Consider the following 24,594-nt stretch of genomic DNA (forward strand, 5'->3'; position numbering starts at 1 on the left):
AATGCATGTTTGTCTTAACCCTTTCCCCCATAAGAAGCAAAGTGAAAATGGCTTTTGCAACCAGCATAAAACCAGAACAGCATGTGAGTAATTCACAGTCTGTTCAGGTTTTAAGCTGTTTGCTGCTAATCAGTATCTAAGGGTTGGAAATGAAGCATTTTAGACTTGAATCTAGTAAGAAAGATCTTAAATTAAATATAACTTTCACAGGGAGTACAAATGCGTGAAAATACTTATCTATTAGTAAAAGGTTAACATGATAAAAAGTTGCAAAACTTGTATGCTCACAGGAGTAACAGAAATGTATGTTTGTCTTATGAAGTAAACAGAATACCTTGATGTGCTGAGCAGACTCATGTGGCATGAGATCAGTCAAGAACTTCATCAAGAACGTAAAACTTTTCCTGGTTTTCACTGGGCAGTTTGCACCTTCAGAAAATGATCTCTGTAAAATAAAGCAGTACAGTATATTATAGAGCTTTACTTCCAAAATCTCATGTTGTAATCAAGTTGATACAATACAAAATTGTAAAACCCTTGTTGCAGTGTCTACTCTAGAAATCCAAAAGTATGGGGAAAATTCCTCCCTCACTTTGAAAAATAGGGGGGATTTTTCAGAAACAGGAGGTTAGTGGGGGTTAGTGTGCTCACATGATATTTCTGTATCATTGAACAAGAGATGTGTTTGTCAGAAACACAATGCCCCCTATTGCGCCGCTTTAAAAAATAAAATTTCAATATTTCATTTGGCAGGTTTGGAAATTATCTCCCTTTTAAAGCTTATTTCTTCCCTTGAATTGTATTTTTTGACTTTTGACCTTGAAGGATGACCTTGACCTTTCACCACTCAAAATGTGCAGCTTCATGAGATACACATGCATGCCAAATATCAAGTTGCTATCTTCAATATTGCAAAAGTTATGGCCAATGTTAAAGTTTTCGGATGGACACACAGACAGACGGACAGACTGACAGACAGTTCAACAGCTATATTCCACCCTACCAGGGGCATAAAAAGCCAAGGCCCTTTAACCTGGAGCTTATGAGGAAAGCAATGAACACATGGAGGAACCATTGAAATTGGCCATTAAATAACAAAATTAATTCATTTCGGGGCAGAAAACAAATGTACTAAAAACAAAACTAATCATCTGGGTGCAGTACATGAATGTACAACCAACCTGGAACCACTCCGGGTATGCCATGAACACGTGGGGTCCGTGTAGGCAGGCCTGCCTGGCCAGTAGGAACCCTGTGATGGTACTCTCCATGTCACAGCCCTCCAGGCCTTCCTGTACCAGGGCATCTGTCATATCTGAACAAGAAAGGAAAACAACTTCGGCATTCAGTGATTTTTTATTTTTCATAAAAATCCAAGCTAATAAATTATTAACATTCACATCCAGAATATATCTGTAGTATTGATACCAGGGGGTTTTTTTTAGAAAAAGGGGAAGACGCTGGACGCTGGGTGAAAGGGGAAAATAAGAGTGCGAAAGAGACATATTTGGGGAAAAAATAAAAACTGCTTTAATCAATGTCTATAACTCATCTTCTCTGATTTCAGGGGTTTTTCACCACTGTCTGCGCCTCCGGAAAATGGAGGCATTACAAAAGCAAAAAAAACGGCACCATTCCCAATCAAATCAAGATGACATTTTTCCCAATTAATTTACAATAAAGAAGTTTTCTGTCAAAATCATAAAAAAACATTAACAAACACAAATGACATTTAGAGTGACTTCCCTTTATCCATTACTCTATATAGCATGCGCTTAACAGCTCAGATGTAAGCACGTTTAGTTTGAGGATTCTTCTAACAAAATTTACAGTGATAAAGTGCTAAATGTTCTGCATGACTTTGCAAAAATTAATAGGAACAGCAAACTACACATTCTAATCCAACTCCAAGACCATAGACGCTTATTTCTATTTTAACGTGATTTCACGACCACCGCAATTGAGCTAGTATTGCGCTGGATAATTAAGCAATCAAAATTAACAATTTTCGATTTAAAGCTTAAATAAATGCTAAAATAGATATGTTTTAGTGAAAAATGATATTCTTGGAGGGGAAATTGTATTTTGAGGGGAAAATTCTGGTAGGGGAAGACGCCGACTATCAGCGTCACTTTCTTAGTAAATAAAACACCCTGGATACTGTATGGAAACACTTGTCATGTTACATGGCCCTGTGACCTTGACTTTGACTGGTTGACATCAAATTCAAAAAGCACCTTTCGTTGGTCAAAGCATTCTAAAACAAGGGCTGTTTGTAAAACAAGCATGCCCCCCATATGGGCTGTCAGTTGTAGTGGGAGCCATTGTGTGAATACGTTTTTAGTCACTGTGACCTTGACCTTTGACCTAATGACTTGAAAATCGATAGGGGTTATCTGCCAGTCATGATCAATGTACCTATGAAGTTTCATGATTCTAGGCCAAAGCATTTTTGAGTTATCATCGGGAAACCATTTTACTATTTCGAGTCACTGTGACCTTGACCTTTGACCTAGTGACCTGAAAATCAATAGGGGTCATCTGCCAGTCATGATCAATATACCCATAAAGTTTCATGAGCCTAGGCCTAAGCGTTCTTGAGTTATCATCCGGAAACCATCTGGTGGACGGACGGACCGACAGACAGACCGACATGTGCAAAACAATATACCCTCTTTTCTTCGACGGGGGGGGCATAAAAAATTCATCATGCACAAATGTAATTTATGTTATGAGCCCCTTTTATCTTGACCTTAGACACATTAGAAGTAAATCGATAGGCGTCATTCTTTTTATTCCATGTAAACAGCATACCAATTTTGACAATCATAGGTTAACATTTTTTTTAAATATCACCCAGAAACGAATTTCATGATACCCTATGTATGCCCATAAGACCTGTTGTCCTTAAAATCAACAGATGCCTTCCTTTCCTGTTAAGATACTAACAAACAAATTTAGATGATCTTAGACCAAATCGTTCTCTCAAATGTTGAAACAAAATTTCTATGGACTAACTTTAAGAGAGATGGTCAGGTTAAAACAAAACATCAATCATCTCTTAAAAGAAGGAATTTAATTAATACCTAGGATGTGCTGAGTAGAGTTCTGGTAGCAGACAACCACCACTGATACAAGTGACAACAACAACTGCCAGCTGACTTCCTGTTCATCAAGTACTTGTCGGAGAATATGAAGTACTTCTTCAATCCCAAATGGAATCATCAGCTATAAATAACCTAGACATCATCAAGATACAACATCTGACCAAGTTTGGTGAAGATCGCATGAAAACAACTTGAATTAGAGAGCGGACACTTAATACGGACCGACAGACAAGCTCACTTCTATAAACCAGGCTTCCTGAAAAGTCCCAAAAAGTGCCTGTCAACCGGACAGGCTGGTGGAAAAGTTAGCCTGTTCGGACAAAAATTCACCTGACCGAACAGCGCGAGTTTATAACTGAAGAATTTTGAATCTAAACAGCTTGTCGTGTGACTCGTCATTATGCAAGCAACTTCTATAAGACTTACTTTGACAATCTTTTTACCCATTTTGCTTCATATTCTTTCAAAATTTGTTTTTTTTCCTCATTCTTAGCTTTCTTTTCTGGCCTGGTCTAGCGCCATGGAAGAACTTAAGCAACATTTTTTTCATGTGTAGTTTTTTGTTACAACCTTTATAATTGGACAGATGGTAATATGTTGGACCAATGAAATAAACGTTTTTTAAAAAAACGACAAAAGGGGAGCACTCTTAAGAACTAGTGAGGCGTTAGTGTTCTTAATGACAAAAAGGCTCGAAATTCACGAAAAGAGTTATTATAATATGGTGTTTTCGTTCTTTTGGCAAGTATTAGACTTTCCGGTATAAAGTCATAATTTTTTTAGCCTGTGGCAAGGACTGGCGAATTTAGAAACTTTCACCGGACCGTTGAGAATTTTGCCGGACAAGACCGGCGGTCCGGCCTTTTCAGGAAGCCTGATATACCCCCCTAAACTTCGTTTGTGGGGTATAAAAAGGTCAATTTTTATTGAATTAAATCTATACATTTCAATCAATCACTAAATCAATCAGTAAATCATGTTTGTCAAGCATTTGCTGCACATTTGAACGAATATTTAATGCAAACTATTATGAGACTAATTTAAAACAATGGTGTTTATGGTTTAATGTATAGTATAAAGTAAATCAATAATACACTTAGGAGCTCATTAAACTAGACTATCCAATAGTCGATTATTATCCCTTACTAGGTATCTATCAAAGATCCTTTTGTTAAGGAAACCAGCAGATTATGCTAAGACATTATTGGATCTATGGTAAACTAATGAATTCACAGCGCAGGGGTAACAGATTAATTCCTCATTAAAATATAAGCAAACAAGAAACCGTCGGAGACGGGTGATGCTCCCCAAAGTTGTTTTTTTGTCACAATATTGCACTATATATTCAGATAAAAGGAAACGTCTTGTAGTTGGGGGGACAAGAATTGCACTATATGTACAGTTAATGGAAAATTTCAAAGGGCCATAACTCTGTGAAAAATCATCCGACCAGAACCGGCTGATAATATGCACATCTCCTCTTGGTAGTGAAGCTTCCCATAAAGTTAAAATAGAATTTCGGTGATTAATTGCTGAGAAATAGCCCGGACAAAAATTGTGCACGGAAGGACAGACACACGGACAGAAGAAGCAGCGACTATATGCTCCCCCAAAAATTTTTTTGGGGGAGCATAAAAACTTAATAGATAGCAATGAATAAAACTGAGCACTAATATTGGACTGTACTGCATTTTTGCAATTTATAACGACCCACTCCATCTCCTAAATATTATTGAAGATAAATGATCATGAAATACAAACATATGAAATGCAAAAACAACAAACAGGTCTCACGTGAGGCAAGCAAATACATGTACAATTAAACTTAACACAAACCTGTTTATAAAGATGTATCAATGCTGCAGGCATCTGCCCATAGGCCCAGTTGTGCTGATCCCTTATAGCTTGTGACACTGAAAACAGTAATTTACCTGCGTAATGCAAAAATGGGTCCTATGTCATATGCTGCATTAAGGATTCTTATTTAATTACAGCACAATGAATCAGAATTTTCTCGGGAGCCTTATGAGCCACATGATGCGAAAATGGGTCTTATGCCATATGCAGCATGTGTTGCTCTAGATGAGACTGCAATTGTGCAGTCTGGGCTGGAGCTACGGGGTTTGCATATGTCATAGGGACCCATTATAGAATTAAGCAGCTCAAATGTCAATTGATTAAATGCAGCAAAGTAAGTCTCGCAACTCACAAGTGAATGACACTGCAACTACCGTTTACAAAGGATTAGCCTCTCCTAATTTTTGAACTGATAAGCCTGTGCCGTAAATCTTCATATAGTGTGGGTAAACTGGTGCAATCAAGGGAATGCAGACTGATAGCTCACCTTTGTGTACAGGTTTGTGGCTCAGTATTGCAACAATCAGTGATGATGAGGCTTTTTTCAGAGCAGCTGGTCCAACCTTGGATTGATCAAACAGCACCACGGATCCTGCACTGTGTTTGGGAGATTTCATGGCTTCGTCTACAAGACCTATAGAAGTATTGTCATGTTTAACAAAAGCTATCTCCATAGGAAGACTAACGCCCCTGATAATCGCTTTTTCGAAACCTAAATGCAGATTTTGAAACCTAAACGCGGATCCTAAGTTCAAGGTCAAGGTCAAAGAGGTAAACATTTGTGTGCGTATGGAAAGGCTTTGTCCATATACACATGCATACCAAATATGAAGGTTACATCTGAAGCGACATAGAAGTAATGAGCAGTTTTTCGAAACCTTAACGCAAAAGTGTGACGGACAGACAGACGGAAAGACATAAGGACAGTGCGATCACTAGATGCCCTTCTTCGGGGGCATCAAAACATTGATATGCCACAAATAAATACTTAAATAGCTATTTATAAAGAATTAATATCCATTCATTGAACATCTATAATATCACCACTAGCTCTTTAAATCATCAACATGATTATACATGTGCTTTTTGGTATGGAATAGTTTAACCCCTAAACACATGAACACATGATACCAAAGTGAGATGAACCTTACTGACATCGGAGGAAGTGTTTGTTGTCTATATTGTACTTCGGTGATGAAGAACAATTTACAGATTGCACTTGTGTGATGCAGAACAATTTATAGGTTGCACTTTGGTGATGCAGAACAATTTACAGATTGCACTTGGGTGATGTAGTACAATCTACAGATTACAGCTGGGTGATGCAGAACAATTTATAGGTTGCACTTGGGTGATGCAGAACAATTTATAGGTTGCACTTTGGTGATGCAGAACAATTTACAGATTGCCCTTGTGTGATGCAAAATAATTAACAGGTTGCACTTCTGTGATGCAGAACAATTTACAAGTTGCACTTCTGTGATGTAGAACAATTAACAGGTTGCACTTGGGTGATGCAAAACAATTTACAAGTTGCAATGTGTGATGCAAAACAATTTACAAGTTGCAATGTGTAATGCAGAACAATTAACAGATTACAGATGGGTGATGCAGAACAATGTACAGGTTGCACTTTTGTGATGCAGAACAATTAACAGGTTGCACTTTGGTGATTCAGAACAATCTACAGGTTGCACTTTGGTGATGCAGAACAATCTACAGGTTGCACTTGGGTGATGCAGAACAATTTACAGATTGCCCTTGTGTGATGCAGAACAATTAACAGGTTGCACTTCTGTGATGCAGAACAATTTACAAGTTGCACTTGAGTGATGCAGAACAATTTACAGGTTGCACGTGTGTGATGCAGAACAATTTACAAGTTGCACTTGGATGATGCAGAACAATTTACAGGTTGCAATTGGGTGATGCAGAACAATCTACAGGTTGCACGTGTGTGATGCAGAACAATTTACAAGTTGCACTTGAGTGATGCAGAACGATTTACAGGTTGCACGTGTGTGATGCAGAACAATTTACAAGTTGCACTTGGGTGATGCAGAACAATTTACATGTTGCACTTGGGTGATGCAGAACAATTAACAGGTTGCAATTGGGTGATGCAGAACAATTTACATGTTGCACTTGGGTGATGCCTAACAATTTACAGGTTGCAATTGGGTGATGCAGAACAATTTACATGTTGCACTTGGGTGATGCAGAACAATTTACAGGTTGCAATTGGGTGATGCAGAACAATTTACATGTTGCACTTGGGTGAACAATGTACAATACTTTTTACAGTTGCCTACAACATCATTCCATATTTTCCAATAGTTAATCAACATGATCATTTTCAATATGTGCATATTTTTTTATCAATATTTTGCTTCTCAATCACCAAAGACAGCCTAGAATACCTAGAACAACAGACTGGAGGATACTGGCAGCCAGGTCCCTGGCAGGGGACTGAAGGGAGGCTTCCTCAGCATAGCCCAGCTCCACACACTCGCTCAGGATTCCTGAAATACAAACAGGATCAGTGTACACACAGCTGCACATAAATAGTGGAGATCATTTAACACTTAGGGCATCCTTTCATATATCGAAAAAATATGGACAAATCTGAGTTTCAAAGGGAATTTCCCTAACATTTTCATCACAAAACTAGGTGTATCGATTTCACAAAAAATTTGTTATAAAACTGACAAGAAGCTTTATTTCACTTCTAAAACAAGCAAATTTGTTGAATTGATATCCCCCGCCAATATACTTCTGGACACAAAAAGTTGTCTGGACGGATGGACAACGCCAACCTGCATCATCCTCTTATCCATATACATGTATATACTCCTACCAAGCTTCAATGAAATCCGTCAAAGCACTTCTAAGATATGGCTCTGGACACACAAAAAAAGCATTTTTTCAAGATACAAAGGGCCATAACTCCGTTATTATTCGATGGTGTACAATGCCATTTGGGGTGCATCATCCTCTTATCCATATATATATACTCATACCAAGTTTCAATAAAATCCACCAAAGCACTTCCAAGATATGGCTCCGGACACAAAAAAGCATTTTTATGTCCCCCACCACTATAGTGGGGGACATGTTGTTTTTGCCCTGTCTGTTGGTCTGTCTGTTGGTTTGTGCCAACTTTAACATTTTGCAATAACTTTTGCTATATTGAAGATAGCAACTTCATATTTGGCATGCATGTGTATCTCATGGAGCTGCACATTTTGAGTGGTAAAAGATCAAGGTCATCCTTCAAGGTCAAAAAAACTAAATCAAAGCGGCGCAGAAGGGGACATAGTGTTTCTGACAAACACATTACTTGTTTCAAGACACAAAGGGCCATAACTCCGTTATTCACAGATGGTGTACAATGCCATTTGGTGCAAATCATCCTCTTATCCATATATATACTCATACCAAGTTTCAATGAAATCCACCAAAGCACTTCCAAGATATGGCTCCGGACACAAAAAAGCATTTTTATGTCCCCCACCACTATAGTGGGGGACATGTTGTTTTTGCCCTGTCTGTTGGTCTGTCTGTTGGTTTGTGCCAACTTTAACATTTTGCAATAACTTTTGCTATATTGAAGATAGCAACTTTATATTTGGCATGCATGTGTATCTCATAGAGCTGCACATTTTGAGTGGTAAAAGATCAAGGTCATCCTTCAAGGTCAAAGGTCAAAAAAACTAAATCAAAGTGGCACAGAAGGGGACATAGTTTTTCTGACAAACACATTTCTTGTTTCAAGATACAAAGGGCCATAACTCCATTATTCACAGATGGTGTACAATGCCATTTGGTGCAAATCATCCTCTTATCCATATATATACTCATACCAAGTTTCTATGAAATCCGCAAAAACACTTCCAAGACGTGGCTCCAGACACAAAAAGCATTTTTTTAAGATACTAAGGGCCATAACTCTGTTATTAACAGATGGTGTACAATGCCATTTGGCGTGCATCATCCTCTTATCCATATATACACTCATACCAAGTTTCAATGAAATGCACTAAAGCACTTCCAAGCAGGGATCATAATTTTTTCGGTTTTGTCGGTCCTAGACCGATTGGGGTCATGAAAGACCGATTGAATATCCCAAACAGTCGGTCCGATTCTGTTTGTTATTAAAATTCCCATGTCATGAAATCGATTACACAGTGTACATGCTAACACACCCTAATGACATTCTTATCTTGATAAGATGTGATAAACCATTCGTGCAGTCTCTAAACCGGTCAGGACCGGTTTATTGCACGTCAGACCAAGAATAAAAACATGTGAACAGCGGATTAAAGACGCATCCGAAAAGCGCGTCTGAATGCACAGGCTGTAACTAAACAAAACATGCCGATACATTTTCCACCAGCGTAATAATCCGGTAATATAATTATGAATGAAAGTCGCGGATCTGATCGACAGAACAGCCGAAAGTTATTTTATGGGCGGAACTTCACATAAGTACACAAGAAAAATAAATACATTGAATAAATCTTAAGTAAAACTGTGGTTGAATCGAAATAATTCGTGAACTTTATACTTTGTTGTTGAATTACTCACGATCGGAAAATTAGATGCGTGGTTTCAAATGCTTCGCTCTCGTGATTAAATCCCTACGCATCTAAACTATCGGACGTGGGTTATTTGACAACAAATTATTTCTTAATTATTTGGTTTGTTGTTGCCAGTAGCCAACCTACGCACAGACATTTGTTTGGTTCAGTGCATGTTTGTAAGATAGTATCGAGTCGACAACAATTTAAAACATCGGTATAGACTTACACAGATTAATAATATTGACAATGATGAAAAAGTATGATTAAACAGCACACGAAACAACAATGAAATACCAAATGATAAAACCAGTTGAGAAAACTCGTTCCGATAAAAAAAAATGCCTAAGGGAATTTTACTTGTACATGTATTATACCACCTTCATGAATGGCAAAATCAATGGTATATGTTTTAACGTAATTTGTCATGATTTCGGATACACATTTTCGGATACTTTTCCCCATTTATATCCGGACCAATTGATGTTGCGGGAAAATATGATCCCTGCTTCCAAGTTATGGCTCCGGACACAAAAGTGCCGGACGGACGTACAATGCCAAAACAATATCCCTCCGTCTATGGTGCGGGATAATTAAGTGATACAGAGAGCAAGGGCGTGATTAAAGAACCACCTTAGGAGAGGAAAATATCCAACCCCAACCCCCTAACAGGGTCAATTAAACTCTTCATTGTTATATAGATAAAGCAATGTTAATAACTATTTGTATTTTTTAATTAAAAGGGACACAATCATCTGAAAGGATGAGAAAATCACATCCCTGAGAGAGGCATATACTGACTGCTTTAGTATAATACCAAGTACAGGAAGTCACTGACTGACTGATAAAGTCCAAAAACAACATGTGCTCCGATCTAGCAATACACTGATTAGGACAAGCCATTTTTAGCTGGACAATTCTAAATAATCAGAGACAATATTTATCAAATGTCTTTTTTTTGCAGGTGAACAAATAGTTATGAAGAAAAGACATGATTATAAAATTATGACAATATTTTAGTAGCATTTCAAAATAAAACGCCAAACAAACATGACAAACACTCAGGGGCAAAGTGAAAATGGCTATGAGCAACCAGCATAAAACCAGAACAGCCTGCGAGTAACTTGCAGTCTGTTCAGGTTTTAGGCTGTTTGCTGCTCATCAGTAACTCAGTGTTGGAAATGAAGCCTTTAAAACTTGAATCTAGTAAGAAAGTACTAAAATTTAATTTAACTTTCTAAGGGATGACAACTGAGTCAAAATACGTATCTAAGTGGTAAGCTTTTAAGTCCTGTCTTAATACCTATAACAACTTCTGTTGCTATGACAACATTTGTTGTATCATTCTTGATGCAGGCTTGCACAACTTTTCTACAGAATTCATCACCAAAGCCTTGTCTGTTCATCATCCTGAAGGAAACCAAGGTAAGGATGATACAACTTTGTTGTGGTCTAGTGTGCAATGAAATGATGGTTTCAATACAGAACTGCAAGAAAATAAAACAAGAGATGCGTTTGTCAGAAACACAATGCCCCCTACTGCGCCGCTTTGAAGCCATATATTTGACCTTTGACCTTGAAGGATGACCTTGACCTTTCACCACTAAAAATGTGAAGCTCCATGACACATGCATGCCAAATATCAAGTTGATATCTTCAATATTGCAACAGTTATGGGCAATGTTAAAGTTTTCGGACGGACGGAAAGACTGACTGACGGACTGACGGACTGACGCACAGTTCACTTGCTATATGCCACCCTACCGGGAACATAAAAATAAGGAAATCCAGCCTAAGAGTATTGAGTTTATTCAAATTTTAACGTGTATATACTATTGTGAGAGTGATTCACTGCTTATTACAACAGTTTCTATGACATTTTTTTCAGGGTTAGCGCGAACGCAGACCCCACACAAATAAATTGCGTACCCGAGTAACCCACATTTGGGGCTATCGCAGGCGTCAGCCCAACCGAAGTGCAATGGAAGGGCCTCTTCCTGGGGAAACCTCCTTAATGATCAAGGTATTCCCTGTACCAGGTAAGTATGATTTGCTAAGGTCACATTCCACCTTATACTCAGACATCATATTCACAATCACGTTAAATTGACCAAAGTACTGAATCAATCATGCTTTTCTAATATTTAATTGTAACAGTAATATTCTTATTTTCATCATTCTCTAAATAGGAAGAGAATTTGATCTAATTTTTAACTATATGTTTTTATATTACTAATCTCTGGTTTTTAAGTGCTTTTTTAAAGAATATTTAATTCCATCATTACGGAAGTGAATAGAATGTTATAAATATCCTATGCTACAAACAAAGATTAAGGCAATCTAAAAATAGCTGAATATTTATTCAGTCAACCATGTTGATCTATTTTAGTAGAGAACTTCAGTAATTTCAACTGTACGCTTTCTCTCCCCTGAATACAGGTAAAAGCAATAAACCTGTTACAGAACAGCATTCATTGATCTACAATATTTCAGTGTTTTACAATAATTCAAGGATATAAGTTCTATCAATATTGCAAAAGTTATGGCCAATGTTAAAGTTTTCGGACAGACGGACAGACAGACAGACAGTTAAAATGCTATATGCCACCCTACTGGGGGCATAAAAAGATATTTCACATTTAAAATAAACAACTTAAGTTTCATAACTTATTTTTTTATATATTTATTTTCCTAAAATGGAAAGTATTCTTTATTTCACTACATTTAGTAACATACTCTTCACAGATATACATGGAAATAAATATACACTTCAACACCGTTATTTCGAACACTGATAATCCGAAGTCACCGTTATTTCGAAGTATTTTTCCGGTCCCGATTTTGGTTCTTCTTTGTTTAATGTAAAATTTCATTGTTAATCCGAACTTTGTTAAACCGAAAAAATCGTTAATTCGAAGTGATTCTGTCGGTCTCAACATTATAATTCGCACCTCATCATCAATCTTTAATCCAAAGTCAAAGCTGCAAAACGCTGAGCATAATTTCACACCTTTGTCGTCTGGGCGTGGCGCGTCAAAAGCTGATATTTACACCTTTGTAGTCTGCGTGTATCGTGTTAATTTTATAATGTCGTCAAAAGCCGATAATTACTATTTATGTAGTTTGCATTCTTTTTTAGTAACAAATAAACGTGTCAAGTTAGGTCTGAGTAAATGTTGTCCAAGGAAATTCATCTTATATAAACTCTACCTTCTGAGAGCAAAACACGGGCGGAAGTAAGTTCTTCCATCTCCGTGACAAATAGGAGAAATATGTTACACGCGTCCAGTTTAATGCTGTTCAGAGAGACATCGTGTCTTATTTACAAAAAATGTTAATCCATTTCCGAAACCATTTCCGAAAATGTATTCATCTGTATTTACGTCATGTATGACAATTTGTGCTATTCGTTATATTTTATATGGTCTGGTAATTTGTGCTATTCGTTATATTTTATATGTTCTGATAATTAGTGCATATTTATTATATTTAATATGTTCTGTACTTAGAGAAAACATAAAAAGAAGAACAAGAATCGTTTTATTCCTTCGTTTGTTACAAGTAGAAATCTATTGCAATCTGACAAAAAAAAGTAAACAATTATTAATAGTAGCGTGTAACCAAACCATGTAAATTCCACAGAATTATTACAGAATCAAAGAAGTCGTCTGTCAAATGTTTATTTCGAATTATCGTTAATCCGAAACTTTTTTAACGGTCCCGACGACTTCGAAATTACGGTGTTGAAGTGTATAATCTATTTTTGTTCTTCTGGCACCATAGATAGATTTAGATTGCTTTTGCAACAGGATTAAAAATAGAAGAACTTTGATGTTAACACATACAATATCAAGCTAGAAAACACAATAAATAGCCAAGCAATTCTACCAACAGACTTACTTGCAGAAATGTGTTTCTATGGCAACCACTCCCTCCTTGTGCAAGATCCACAGCAAAGAGAGGGGCAGGTCCATATGGCGACACAGGTTGTCATGGAAACCAGATTCAGTGAGGTAACCATTCAAAATCAGCTGATGTACCAAACTGACAGTGTTGACAAGCTCTTTCTAAACAAAACACGTCATATAAACCTTTCTCCCAAAAGAAGTCAAGTGAAAATGGCTTTTGCAACCAGCATAAAACCAGAACAGCCTGCCAGTAACTCGCAGTCTGTTCAGGTTTTATGCTGTTTGCTGCTCATCAGTAACTATGGGTTGGAAATGTAGCCTTTAAAACTTGTATTAAATAAGAAAGGTATTTATTAAAATTGTACTTTCTATGGGAATACAAATTTGTCAAAATACTTGTCTAAGTGGGAAAGTGTTAATGCACCTTGTCAAAGATGAATGTAACATAGAAGGCATTGTCAATAAAAAAAACAAGATGTGTTTGTGACCTATATGACATTTGACCTTGAAGGATGGCCTTGACCTTGACCCTTCACCACTAAAAATGTGCAGCTCCTTGAGATACACACGCATTTCAAATATAAAATTGCTAGCTTCAATATTGCAGAAGTGACATTACATGAGCAATTATGACCCATATATTTGACCTTGAAGGATGACCTTGACTTTTCACCACTCAAAATGTGCAGCTCCATGAGATACACATGCATGCCAAATATCAAGTTGCTATCTTCAATATTGCAAAAGAATTCATAAAATAAGCGATTTGGGCCACATATATTTGACCTCTGACCTTGAAGGATGACCTTGACCTTTCACCACTAAAAATGTGCAGCTCCATGAGATACACACGCATGCCAAATATCAAGTTGCTATCTTCAATACTGCAAAAGAATTCATAAAATAAGCGATTTGGGCCACATATATTTGACCTCTGACCTTGAAGGATGACCTTGACCTTTCACCACTTAAAATGTGCAGCTCCATGAGATACACATGCATGCCAAATATCAAGTTGCTATCTTCAATATTGCAAAAGAATTCATAAAATGAGCGATTTTGGCCACATATATTTGACCTCTGACCTTGAAGGATGACCTTGACCTTTCACCACTCAAAATGTGCAGCTTCATGAGATACACATGCATGCCAAATATGGCTTGAATATAGCAAAAGTTATTGCAAAATGTTAAAGTTGGCGCAAACCAACCAACAGACCAACCAACCAACCAACCAACAGACCAACCAACCAACAGACAGGGCAAAAACAATATGTCCCCCACTACTATAGTGGGGGACATAATTATCAACATGAAAGGTGGTGGCTCAACAAAGACCCAGATGAATAAGTTATGTCTCACTATATCCATGTAAACAAAACCTCACTGTCAGCTGCTCATGTTAAATCGAACAGAACCACTTTCTAACTCAGCCCAACTAACATTGCAATAAATGTTCTCTGAGCATTATGATTGGCAAGATATAATATATATAAATGTTCTGGAACAAGATATATGAGCATTGGAACTATGAATGTGCAACAGACTCCAATGCCCCCACTAATTATAATTGGACTAGGCAAACACACTATTTTTTCTACAGTTGACAACATTTTTTTGTTTTTAAAAACCTGTTAGAGCCATATTCCTTTCCTATGGTCATCTTTAAAGAAAGGTCATTCAGCTGTGAAAATTTGAGTGCTATCCACGAAAAGTTAAAGACTACTAGTTGCAGCCAAAATTAAAATCATTCAACTCAACTGTTAAAGTTTGAGGAAGAACCACCCAGTAGTCAAAGCAGATTTGAAAGCACACAATTTAAGCTGTAAATAATATGGAAAACACAAGCTTCAGGCTGACTTTTGTTCATATGTATGAACGTACCTATGGATGAACAAGTGCCATGGTTAATGCCGTGTACTTCTAGAATTTTCAAAAGCTTTTTCTAAACATTGACCTAGTGCATAGTTTTGTACCCTCATATGACCCAATTTTTAACTCGACCATGATATTCAGACAAATGCTCTGACCAAATTTCATGAAGATTGCAAATTAATGTAAGCCTTTTGAGTGTTAAGGTAAACAATGACAATGAACAATGAACAGGTGATCACAAAAACTGCCCATGAGCAAGTTGTGCTCTGGTAAGCCAAGTATGCAAAAGATGGTAGCAAGAATTGTAAAGACTAAACTCAACATACATCCAGTAGTGATGCTTTAACAAACTGAACTTTATTGGTATCATACTCGATTCATGGTACAATTCTGTAGTTTATAATACACCAGGTTTTTCAGCATACAACAAACAGAAATGTAATTTGTTTTTATAGTTTACAAGATTTTTTAAGATTCCTAGTACCTCTGTTTCAGGTGTTTCCTTGTTCACCAACTGCACAATTTTCTCAATATATCTGTCTGCTGCCTGGCAGCCAAACTGTTGCTGAGAGGTCACCTTGGTAACATGTGCTGCATAGCTGAACCCTAGAGGGGCTGTAATAAGGTAGGCTAACCAGATAGAGCCATGCTTCTATAAATATTCAACCTTGAGGGTCATATATATCCAGACTTTAATTTAATCAGATTGGGCTTTGATTGTAGTCACATTATGCAGTAAGTTTACAATAATACCCAACTTTTTTAATACATTAACTTTATAATGATATGGTACTTGTTATTGTTTTTTAAACATAAATATTAAATTATTTCTGCTGCACTTCTTCTGGTCATATTGTAAGCGTACTTCACTCTTGAACAGTTCAAGAACTCCCTCTGACCCTGACTATGACCTCTGGTGTGACCTCCACTGTCAACTGGGCCAGCTACTTACCAATTATAGCACTGTAAAGTATGCCCTCTGACCCTGACTATGACTATGACCTCTGGTGTGACCTCCACTGTCAACTGGGCCAGCTACTTACCAATCATAGCACTGTAAAGTATGCCCTCTGACCCTGACTATGACCTCTGGTGTGACCTCCACTGTCAAATGGGCCAGCTACTTACCAATCATAGCACTGTGAAGTATGCCCTCTGACCCTGACTTTGACCCCTGGTGTGACCTCCGCTGTCAACTGAGCCAGCTACTTACCAATCATAGCACTGTAAAGTATGCCCTCTGACCCTGACTATGACCCGTGGTGTGACCTCCACTGTCAACTGGGCCAGCTACTTACCAATCATAGCACTGTGAAGTATGCCCTCTGACCCTGACTTTGACCCCTGGTGTGACCTCCACTGTCAACTGGGCCAGCTACTTACCAATCATAGCACTGTGAAGTATGCCCTCTGAACCTGACTATGACCCCTGGTGTGACCTCCACTGTCAACTGGGCCAGCTACTTACCCATCATAGCACTGTGAAGTATGCCCTCTGAACCTGACTGTGACCCCTGGTGTGACCTCCACTGTCAACTGGGCCAGCTACTTACCAATCATAGCACTGTGAAGTATGCCCTCTGACCCTGACTTTGACCCCTGGTGTGACCTCCACTGTCAACTGGGCCAGCTACTTACCAATCATAGCACTGTGAAGTATGCCCTCTGAACCTGACTTTGACCCCTGGTGTGACCTCCACTGTCAACTGGGCCAGCTACTTACCAATCATAGCACTGTGAAGTATGCCCTCTGACCCTGACTATGACCCCTGGTGTGACCTCCACTGTCAACTGGGCCAGCTACTTACCAATCATAGCACTGTGAAGTATGCCCTCTGAACCTGACTATGACCCCTGGTGTGACCTCCAATGTCAACTGGGCCAGCTACTTACCAATCATAGCACTGTGAAGTATGCCCTCTGAACCTGACTATGACCCCTGGTGTGACCTCCACTGTCAACTGGGCCAGCTACTTACCAATCATAGCACTGTGAAGTATGCCCTCTGAACCTGACTATGACCCCTGGTGTGACCTCCACTGTCAACTGGGCCAGCTACTTACCAATCATAGCACTGTGAAGTATGCCCTCTGAACCTGACTATGACCCCTGGTGTGACCTCCACTGTAAACTGGGCCAGCTACTTACCAATCATAGCACTGTGAAGTATGCCCTCTGAACCTGACTATGACCCCTGGTGTGACCTCCACTGTCAACTGGGCCAGCTACTTACCAATCATAGCACTGTGAAGTATGCCCTCTGAACCTGACTAACACCCTTGGTGTGAACTCCACTGTCAACTGGGCCAGCTACTTACCAATCATAGCACTGTAAAGTATGCCCTCTGACCCTGACTATGACCTCTGGTGTGACCTCCACTGTCAACTGGGCCAGCTACTTACCAATCATAGCACTGTGAAGTATGCCCTCTGACCCTGACTTTGACCCCTGGTGTGACCTCCGCTGTCAACTGAGCCAGCTACTTACCAATCATAGCACTGTAAAGTATGCCCTCTGACCCTGACTATGACCCGTGGTGTGACCTCCACTGTCAACTGGGCCAGCTACTTACCAATCATAGCACTGTGAAGTATGCCCTCTGACCCTGACTTTGACCCCTGGTGTGACCTCCACTGTCAACTGGGCCAGCTACTTACCAATCATAGCACTGTGAAGTATGCCCTCTGAACCTGACTATGACCCCTGGTGTGACCTCCACTGTCAACTGGGCCAGCTACTTACCCATCATAGCACTGTGAAGTATGCCCTCTGAACCTGACTGTGACCCCTGGTGTGACCTCCACTGTCAACTGGGCCAGCTACTTACCAATCATAGCACTGTGAAGTGTCCTCTGACCCTGACTTTGACCCCTGGTGTGACCTCCACTGTCAACTGGGCCAGCTACTTACCAATCATAGCACTGTGAAGTATGCCCTCTGAACCTGACTTTGACCCCTGGTGTGACCTCCACTGTCAACTGGGCCAGCTACTTACCAATCATAGCACTGTGAAGTATGCCCTCTGACCCTGACTATGACCCCTGGTGTGACCTCCACTGTCAACTGGGCCAGCTACTTACCAATCATAGCACTGTGAAGTATGCCCTCTGAACCTGACTATGACCCCTGGTGTGACCTCCAATGTCAACTGGGCCAGCTACTTACCAATCATAGCACTGTGAAGTATGCCCTCTGAACCTGACTATGACCCCTGGTGTGACCTCCACTGTCAACTGGGCCAGCTACTTACCAATCATAGCACTGTGAAGTATGCCCTCTGAACCTGACTATGACCCCTGGTGTGACCTCCACTGTCAACTGGGCCAGCTACTTACCAATCATAGCACTGTGAAGTATGCCCTCTGAACCTGACTATGACCCCTGGTGTGACCTCCACTGTAAACTGGGCCAGCTACTTACCAATCATAGCACTGTGAAGTATGCCCTCTGAACCTGACTATGACCCCTGGTGTGACCTCCACTGTCAACTGGGCCAGCTTCTTACCAATCATAGCACTGTGAAGTATGCCCTCTGAACCTGACTAACACCCTTGGTGTGAACTCCACTGTCAACTGGGCCAGCTACTTACCAATCATAGCACTGTGAAGTATGCCCTCTGAACCTGACTTTGACCCCTGGTGTGACCTCCACTGTCAACTGGGCCAGCTACTTACCAATCAAAGAACTGTCAAACGTCTCATCTTTCTTTATGCAGGAAAGCTGTTGATAGCAAACAGGAGAATTTATAAGAGTGAAACAAATTTAGAAGCTATTTGTTAACATATTATTTTGTAACACATCTCGGTAAGTGCTTCAATAGTGCAGATTAAACTTGTATAACAGCCATACCATAAGATACAAGTAGCTGTAAGTGTAGAAAACATTTTAAGCCACAGTCCAGTTAAGTAATTTTATTAATTTTAAAAGAGGATAAATTCTTATAAGGTTACTGATGTTTACATAAATGGAAATTTTGTACGAAATATAAGATTAATACTAATGATTAAAGGTACATGGTTCAAATAGAGAATCTACAATTGAAGCTAAGAATGAATAGAGAATAATCAATTTCTTTTAATAAAGGAAATTGATTATTCTCTATTCATTCTTATTGGCATCATTAGCTAAAGTGTGGATAAATATGCAATAAATTCATTATTTCTGACTTTCATGTGTGTTTGTTTTTCTTGGGTCAGTAAGATGTCCATGAAAAGAATTGCTTAAGTGGGTTTAAGAATTTTTGGGGGAGTGTACCTCATTAAGAATGTCATTGGAGGACAGGTTGTGTGATATGAGCTGCAGCACAGTCTGTTTCAGTTGGTCCTGGCTCCTGAACGGCCACATCTCCTCTAGTATGGGCACTGGAAATAGAACTAGGCCCTCCTAACACAGATATATATTGGAAATAATCACCATCATGTAAGTGATGAGGCTTCATTTGCAGTGGATAAATGAAAAAAAAATTGTTATAGTTATATGATTTAATAAGAGGAAATAGTAATTTTATGGAAATCAGAAATAAACAAGGGCTGTTTGTAAAACATGCATGCCCCCCATATGATCTGTCAGTTGTAGAGGCAGCCATTGTGTGAATATTTTATTTGTCACTGTGACCTTGACCTTTGACGTAGTGACCTGAAAATCAATAGGGGTCATCTGCCAGTCATGATCAATGTACCTATGAAGTTTCATGATCCTAGGCCTAATTATTCTTGAGTTATCATCAGGAAACCAATTACCATTTTACTGTTTCGAGTCACTGTGACCTTGACCTTTGACCTAGTGACCTGAAAATTAATAGGGATCATCTGCCAGTCATGATCAATGTACCTATAAAGTTTCATGATCCTAGGCGTAAGCATTCTTGAGTTATCATCCAAAAACCATTTTACTATATCGAGTCACTGTGACCTTGACCTTTGACCTAATGACCTGAAAATCAATAGGGGTCATCTGCCAGTCATGATCAATGTACGTATGAAGTTTCATGATCCTAGGCGTAAGCATTCTTGAGTTATCATCCGGAAACCATTTTACTATTTCTAGTCACTGTGACCTTGACCTTTGACCTAGTAACCTGAAAATCAATAGGGGTCATCCGCCAGTCATGATCAATGTACCTATGAAGTTTCATGATCCTAGGCCTAAGAGTTCTTGAGTTATCATCCGGAAACCATCTGGTGGACGGACCGACCAACCGACGGACGGACGGACCGACTGACATGTGCAAAACAATATACCCCCTCTTCTTCGAAGGGGGGCATAATAATATTTTAACATTATTTGATCATGATCTTTAATTTACATTTTATCAGCAAAATAAACAATTATATTTTTTTTTTATAGTGAACAAGTATTTATTACTCGTATTCAATAATAGGTTCACATTTATCCACTGCAACTGAAGTTTATCATTTAAAAATGATTATTTCCAATATATTTCTGTGTCAGGAGCAGGAATTACACTTAACATCAATTAACTGCTATGATTTGTAAAAGTCCTCCTATTCTGTGTGCGAGAATTGTCTGTCTGTTGCTATGGTGATATTGGCAAGTGGCAGTTTGTTATTCATTTTTATTTAGTGGCTCGCAATTATTTTACTAATTGCCAAAAATATCAAAGAAAAGTTTGGGGCTTACATCAACCCATAAAGGATATACACAGTTTGATTACAATTTTGATGCCAATTACCCGCATACATTTTGATATTCATTCTTAGGCCAACATTTTTATATCTTTTGTTTTACGGGAGCACCGACCCTGAATTGTGACAAATAAAAATAAAAGTAACTTTCAATTTTTTTATTTTCATTTCACCTGCCTACCTGGAATTTTATTTAAAGCTAAAAAAGAAATGGCGCAGATTGACGAAAGTGTTGGTAAAAAAATATGGGTTGTTTCAACTTGTAAAGCGTCAGCGATTTTAATTGGCTATTGCAGCCCCACACGCTATAAGCCAATGGGTGAGTATTTAACAAATGATTTTTATATTGTATTTTTGCAAATGGCAAACGTGAACAACAATGTGGAGCCTGGCAAATATTTTAAGATAAAATAAATTTAAGATGGAGAAGAAATCAATTCAATTTCAAAACTAAATCTTAACACAGTTGCTGGAATCGTTAATATATTATGTGAGAGTAACATTAAGATAATTAGCGTTCTTGCAGATGATGCAGAGGTTGCACCAAACAAAGCATTCACTGTTATTAGAATTTTTGGGTAGGTTCAATAAATATGCGTATTTATTGTTATTTATTAACACATTTGATGGGTGACTTAGTCCATCACAGTTTGTCTCCTGTTAACTTTAAGTACTGTTATGCAAACTTTAACTTCAAATACTGTCATGCAAACTTTACTCAACTCGGTCAGAAATTTTAAGCCATTATTCCAGCAATTGTTTTAAATCGTGTTAAATCTCAAATAATATGCAAGACAGACAGAAAGTTTAATTACTTTTTTACAAATTAATTTCTTTGTGTACATTTAATTTGCTTTTGGATGAATTTTGGTCCTGATGTATTGATGACCATACATATTCTAGTCAAGGTTTATACATATTACATATATTTAATATTTTTATTTGTACATTTTTATTATGCCCCCGAAGGAGGTCATATAGTGATCGGACTGTCTGTTGGTCTGTCTGTCTTTCCGTCACACTTTGCGGTTAGGTTTCGAAATTTGCTGATAACTTCTATGTCCCTTGAGATATAACTTTCATATTTGGTATGCATGTGTATAGGGACAAGGTCTTTCCATACGCACACAAATTTTTACCCCGGTGACCTTCACCTTGAACTTAGGGTCCGCGTTTAGGTTTCGAAATCTGCGTTTATGTTTCGAAAAATGCTCATAACTTCTATGTCCTTTAAGATATAACTTCATATTTGGTATGCATGTCTAAATGGACAAGGCCTTTCCATATGTACACACATTTTTACCCCTGCGACCTTGACCTTGAACTTGGGGTCCGCGTTTAGGTTTCGAAATCTGCATATAGGTTCGAAAATGCTCATAACTTCTTTGTCTCTTGAGATATAACCTTCATATTTGGTATGCATGTGTATATGGACAAGGTCTTTCTATACGCACACAAATGTTTACCCCTGTGACCATCACCTTGAACTTAGGGTCGGCGTTTAGGTTTTGGATTTTGCGTTTATGTTTCAAAAATTGCTCATAACTTCTATGTCCCTTGAGATATAACCTTTATATTTGGTATGCATGTGTATATGGACAAGGCCTTTCCATACTCACAAAAAATTGTACCCCTGAGAATTTTACCTTGAACTTAGGGTGTGTGTTTAGGTTTTCAAATCTGTGTTAAGGTTTCGAAAAACAAAATAAACAAGAGGGCCTGAAAGGCCCAAAGTGGCTCACCTGAGAGGAAAGGAACTGACCTGTTCTGTGCAGCACAAGATGTCATTAGAACAAAATGTTCTTACCAACTTTCATGACTAGTGACCAGGGTACCCTGGCATCCACGTTTTTCAACAGACCACAACCATTTTCATACACATCCTAGGGAAACATACAATGGCTGATATATGTGGATTTAATTGTTTGTGGTTTATACAGTCAGGCTGTAAGAATGCACATTTATTTATTTTACGCTGCAAAGGTGAATTACAGTCAGTCTGACTCTTTCCTTTTTTAAATCTTGTACCCGTAACGATCAGGACTGATGACTTTGTGAATATGGGCACCGTACTGATGACTTTGTGAGTAAGGGTTCAAAACTGATGACTTTGTGAGTACGGGCACATGACTGATCACTTGTGAGTACAGGCACAGGACTGATCACTTTGTGAGCACGGGTACAGAACTGATGACTTTGTGAGTACGGCCAAATGGCTGAGTACTTTGTGAGTACGGGCACATGCCTGATGACTTTGTGAGTACGGGCACATGACTGATGACTTTGTGAGTACGGGCACAGGACTGATGACTCTGTGAGTACAGGCACTTGACTGATGACTTTGTGAGTACGGGCACAGGACTGATCACTTTGTGAGCATGGGCACAGGACTGATGACTTTGTAGAACAGGCACATGACTTATCACTTTGTGAGTACGGGCACATGGCTGAGTACTTTGTGAGTATGGGCACATGACTGATGAATTTGTGAGCATGGGCACATGACTGATGACTTTGTGAGTAAGGGCACAGGACTTTTGACTTTGTGAGTACGGGCACAAGACTGATGACTTTGTGAATATGGGCACAGGACTGATGACTTTGTGAGTATGGGCACATGACTAATGACTTTGTATGGGCACAGGACTGATGACTTTGTGAGTACGGGCACAGGACTGATGACTTTGTGAGTACGGGCACAGGACTGATGACTTTGTGAGTACGGGCACATGACTGATGACTTTGTGAAGACGGGCACATGACTGATGACTTTGTGAGTACGGGCACATGGCTGATGACTTTGCGAGTACGGGCACAGGACTGATGACTTTGTGAGTACCGGTACAGAACTGATGACTTTGTGAGTACGGGCACATGACCGAGTACTTTGTGAGTACGGGCACATAACTGATGACTTTGTGAGTACGGAAACATGACTGATGACTTTGTGAGTATGGGCACAGGACTGATGACTTTGTGAGTACGGGCACATGACTGATGACTTTGTGAGTACGGGCACAGGACTGATGACTTTGTGAGTACAGGCACATGACTGATGACTTTGTGAGTACTGGCACAGGACTGATGACTTTGTTAGTAAGGGCATAGGACTGATGACTTTGTGAGTAAGGGCATAGGACTGATGACTTTGCTGATTGTTCATTATATGGTGTTTGGTGGAAAACTGTTTACTGTTTAGATTCCAGATCGGAAATGAAGTGCTTGGGATGTCTGATATTAAAACGTTGCATAACCCAAAATGGATAAACAATAAGGTATTTGTCTTCGTTGTAAAACATATTTCAGCAAACTGATATTGTGCAAAGTAAATGATATTAATATATATGTACAACAGTGTTATTTGTAAGGAATGTTTTAACATTAATTTTAGTATATGTGTTGTTTAAAATAGTTGTAAAATTATTTATTACAGATCATTAACGCCTTCCTCCATCATTTAGCTATGGTGCATAACGCAACATCTTGTCATTGGGTATTAGCGTTACCCAGCTACCTGATGACGATGTGGATGGCGGGTAATATGGATACATGGAGGTTCCGGAAGGTAGATTAAATGTTATTCATAGCATACTATAAATGGCATAAACCTATCTATCTCCA

The 24,594-nt window shown here is 38.8% G+C and overlaps 1 protein-coding gene, 1 long non-coding RNA gene and 1 other non-coding gene across 5 annotated transcripts in view; 1 reads left to right on the forward strand and 2 right to left on the reverse strand.

The window, feature by feature from the left end:
• The window catches only part of LOC127857531 (Fanconi anemia group A protein homolog), a 46,242-nt gene extending 26,520 nt beyond the window's left edge, over window positions 1-19,722 (reverse strand). For 2 of the 3 annotated variants that reach the window (XM_052393951.1, XM_052393950.1), the window contains exons 1-11: window positions 19,583-19,722; window positions 19,003-19,048; window positions 15,811-15,941; window positions 13,445-13,611; window positions 10,848-10,954; window positions 7,385-7,486; window positions 5,452-5,598; window positions 4,944-5,020; window positions 3,087-3,228; window positions 1,182-1,315; window positions 335-445 (exon numbers count right to left, since the gene is read on the reverse strand). In XM_052393951.1, the coding sequence (XP_052249911.1) occupies window positions 335-445; window positions 1,182-1,315; window positions 3,087-3,228; window positions 4,944-5,020; window positions 5,452-5,598; window positions 7,385-7,486; window positions 10,848-10,954; window positions 13,445-13,611; window positions 15,811-15,941; window positions 19,003-19,048; window positions 19,583-19,672 (1,254 nt within the window). In that variant the 5' untranslated portion in view covers window positions 19,673-19,722. Of the gene's footprint in view, window positions 1-334; window positions 446-1,181; window positions 1,316-3,086; window positions 3,229-4,943; window positions 5,021-5,451; window positions 5,599-7,384; window positions 7,487-10,847; window positions 10,955-13,444; window positions 13,612-15,810; window positions 15,943-19,002; window positions 19,049-19,582 lie in introns of those variants that run through there. The other variant, XM_052393952.1, reaches the window with a different exon arrangement.
• On the reverse strand, window positions 11,429-11,591 carry LOC127859096 (U1 spliceosomal RNA). The gene has a single exon (XR_008039284.1). It is a non-coding gene; the product is annotated as a U1 spliceosomal RNA (small nuclear RNA).
• On the forward strand, window positions 15,832-24,538 carry LOC127857548 (uncharacterized). Its single transcript, XR_008038419.1, has 3 exons — window positions 15,832-15,951; window positions 24,173-24,248; window positions 24,407-24,538. It is a non-coding gene; the product is annotated as an uncharacterized LOC127857548 (long non-coding RNA).
• The last annotated feature ends 56 nt before the right edge of the window (window positions 24,539-24,594 follow it).

The sequence above is a fragment of the Dreissena polymorpha genome, chromosome 14, assembly GCF_020536995.1.
Source record: "Dreissena polymorpha isolate Duluth1 chromosome 14, UMN_Dpol_1.0, whole genome shotgun sequence".
Taxonomy (NCBI): domain Eukaryota; kingdom Metazoa; phylum Mollusca; class Bivalvia; order Myida; family Dreissenidae; genus Dreissena; species Dreissena polymorpha.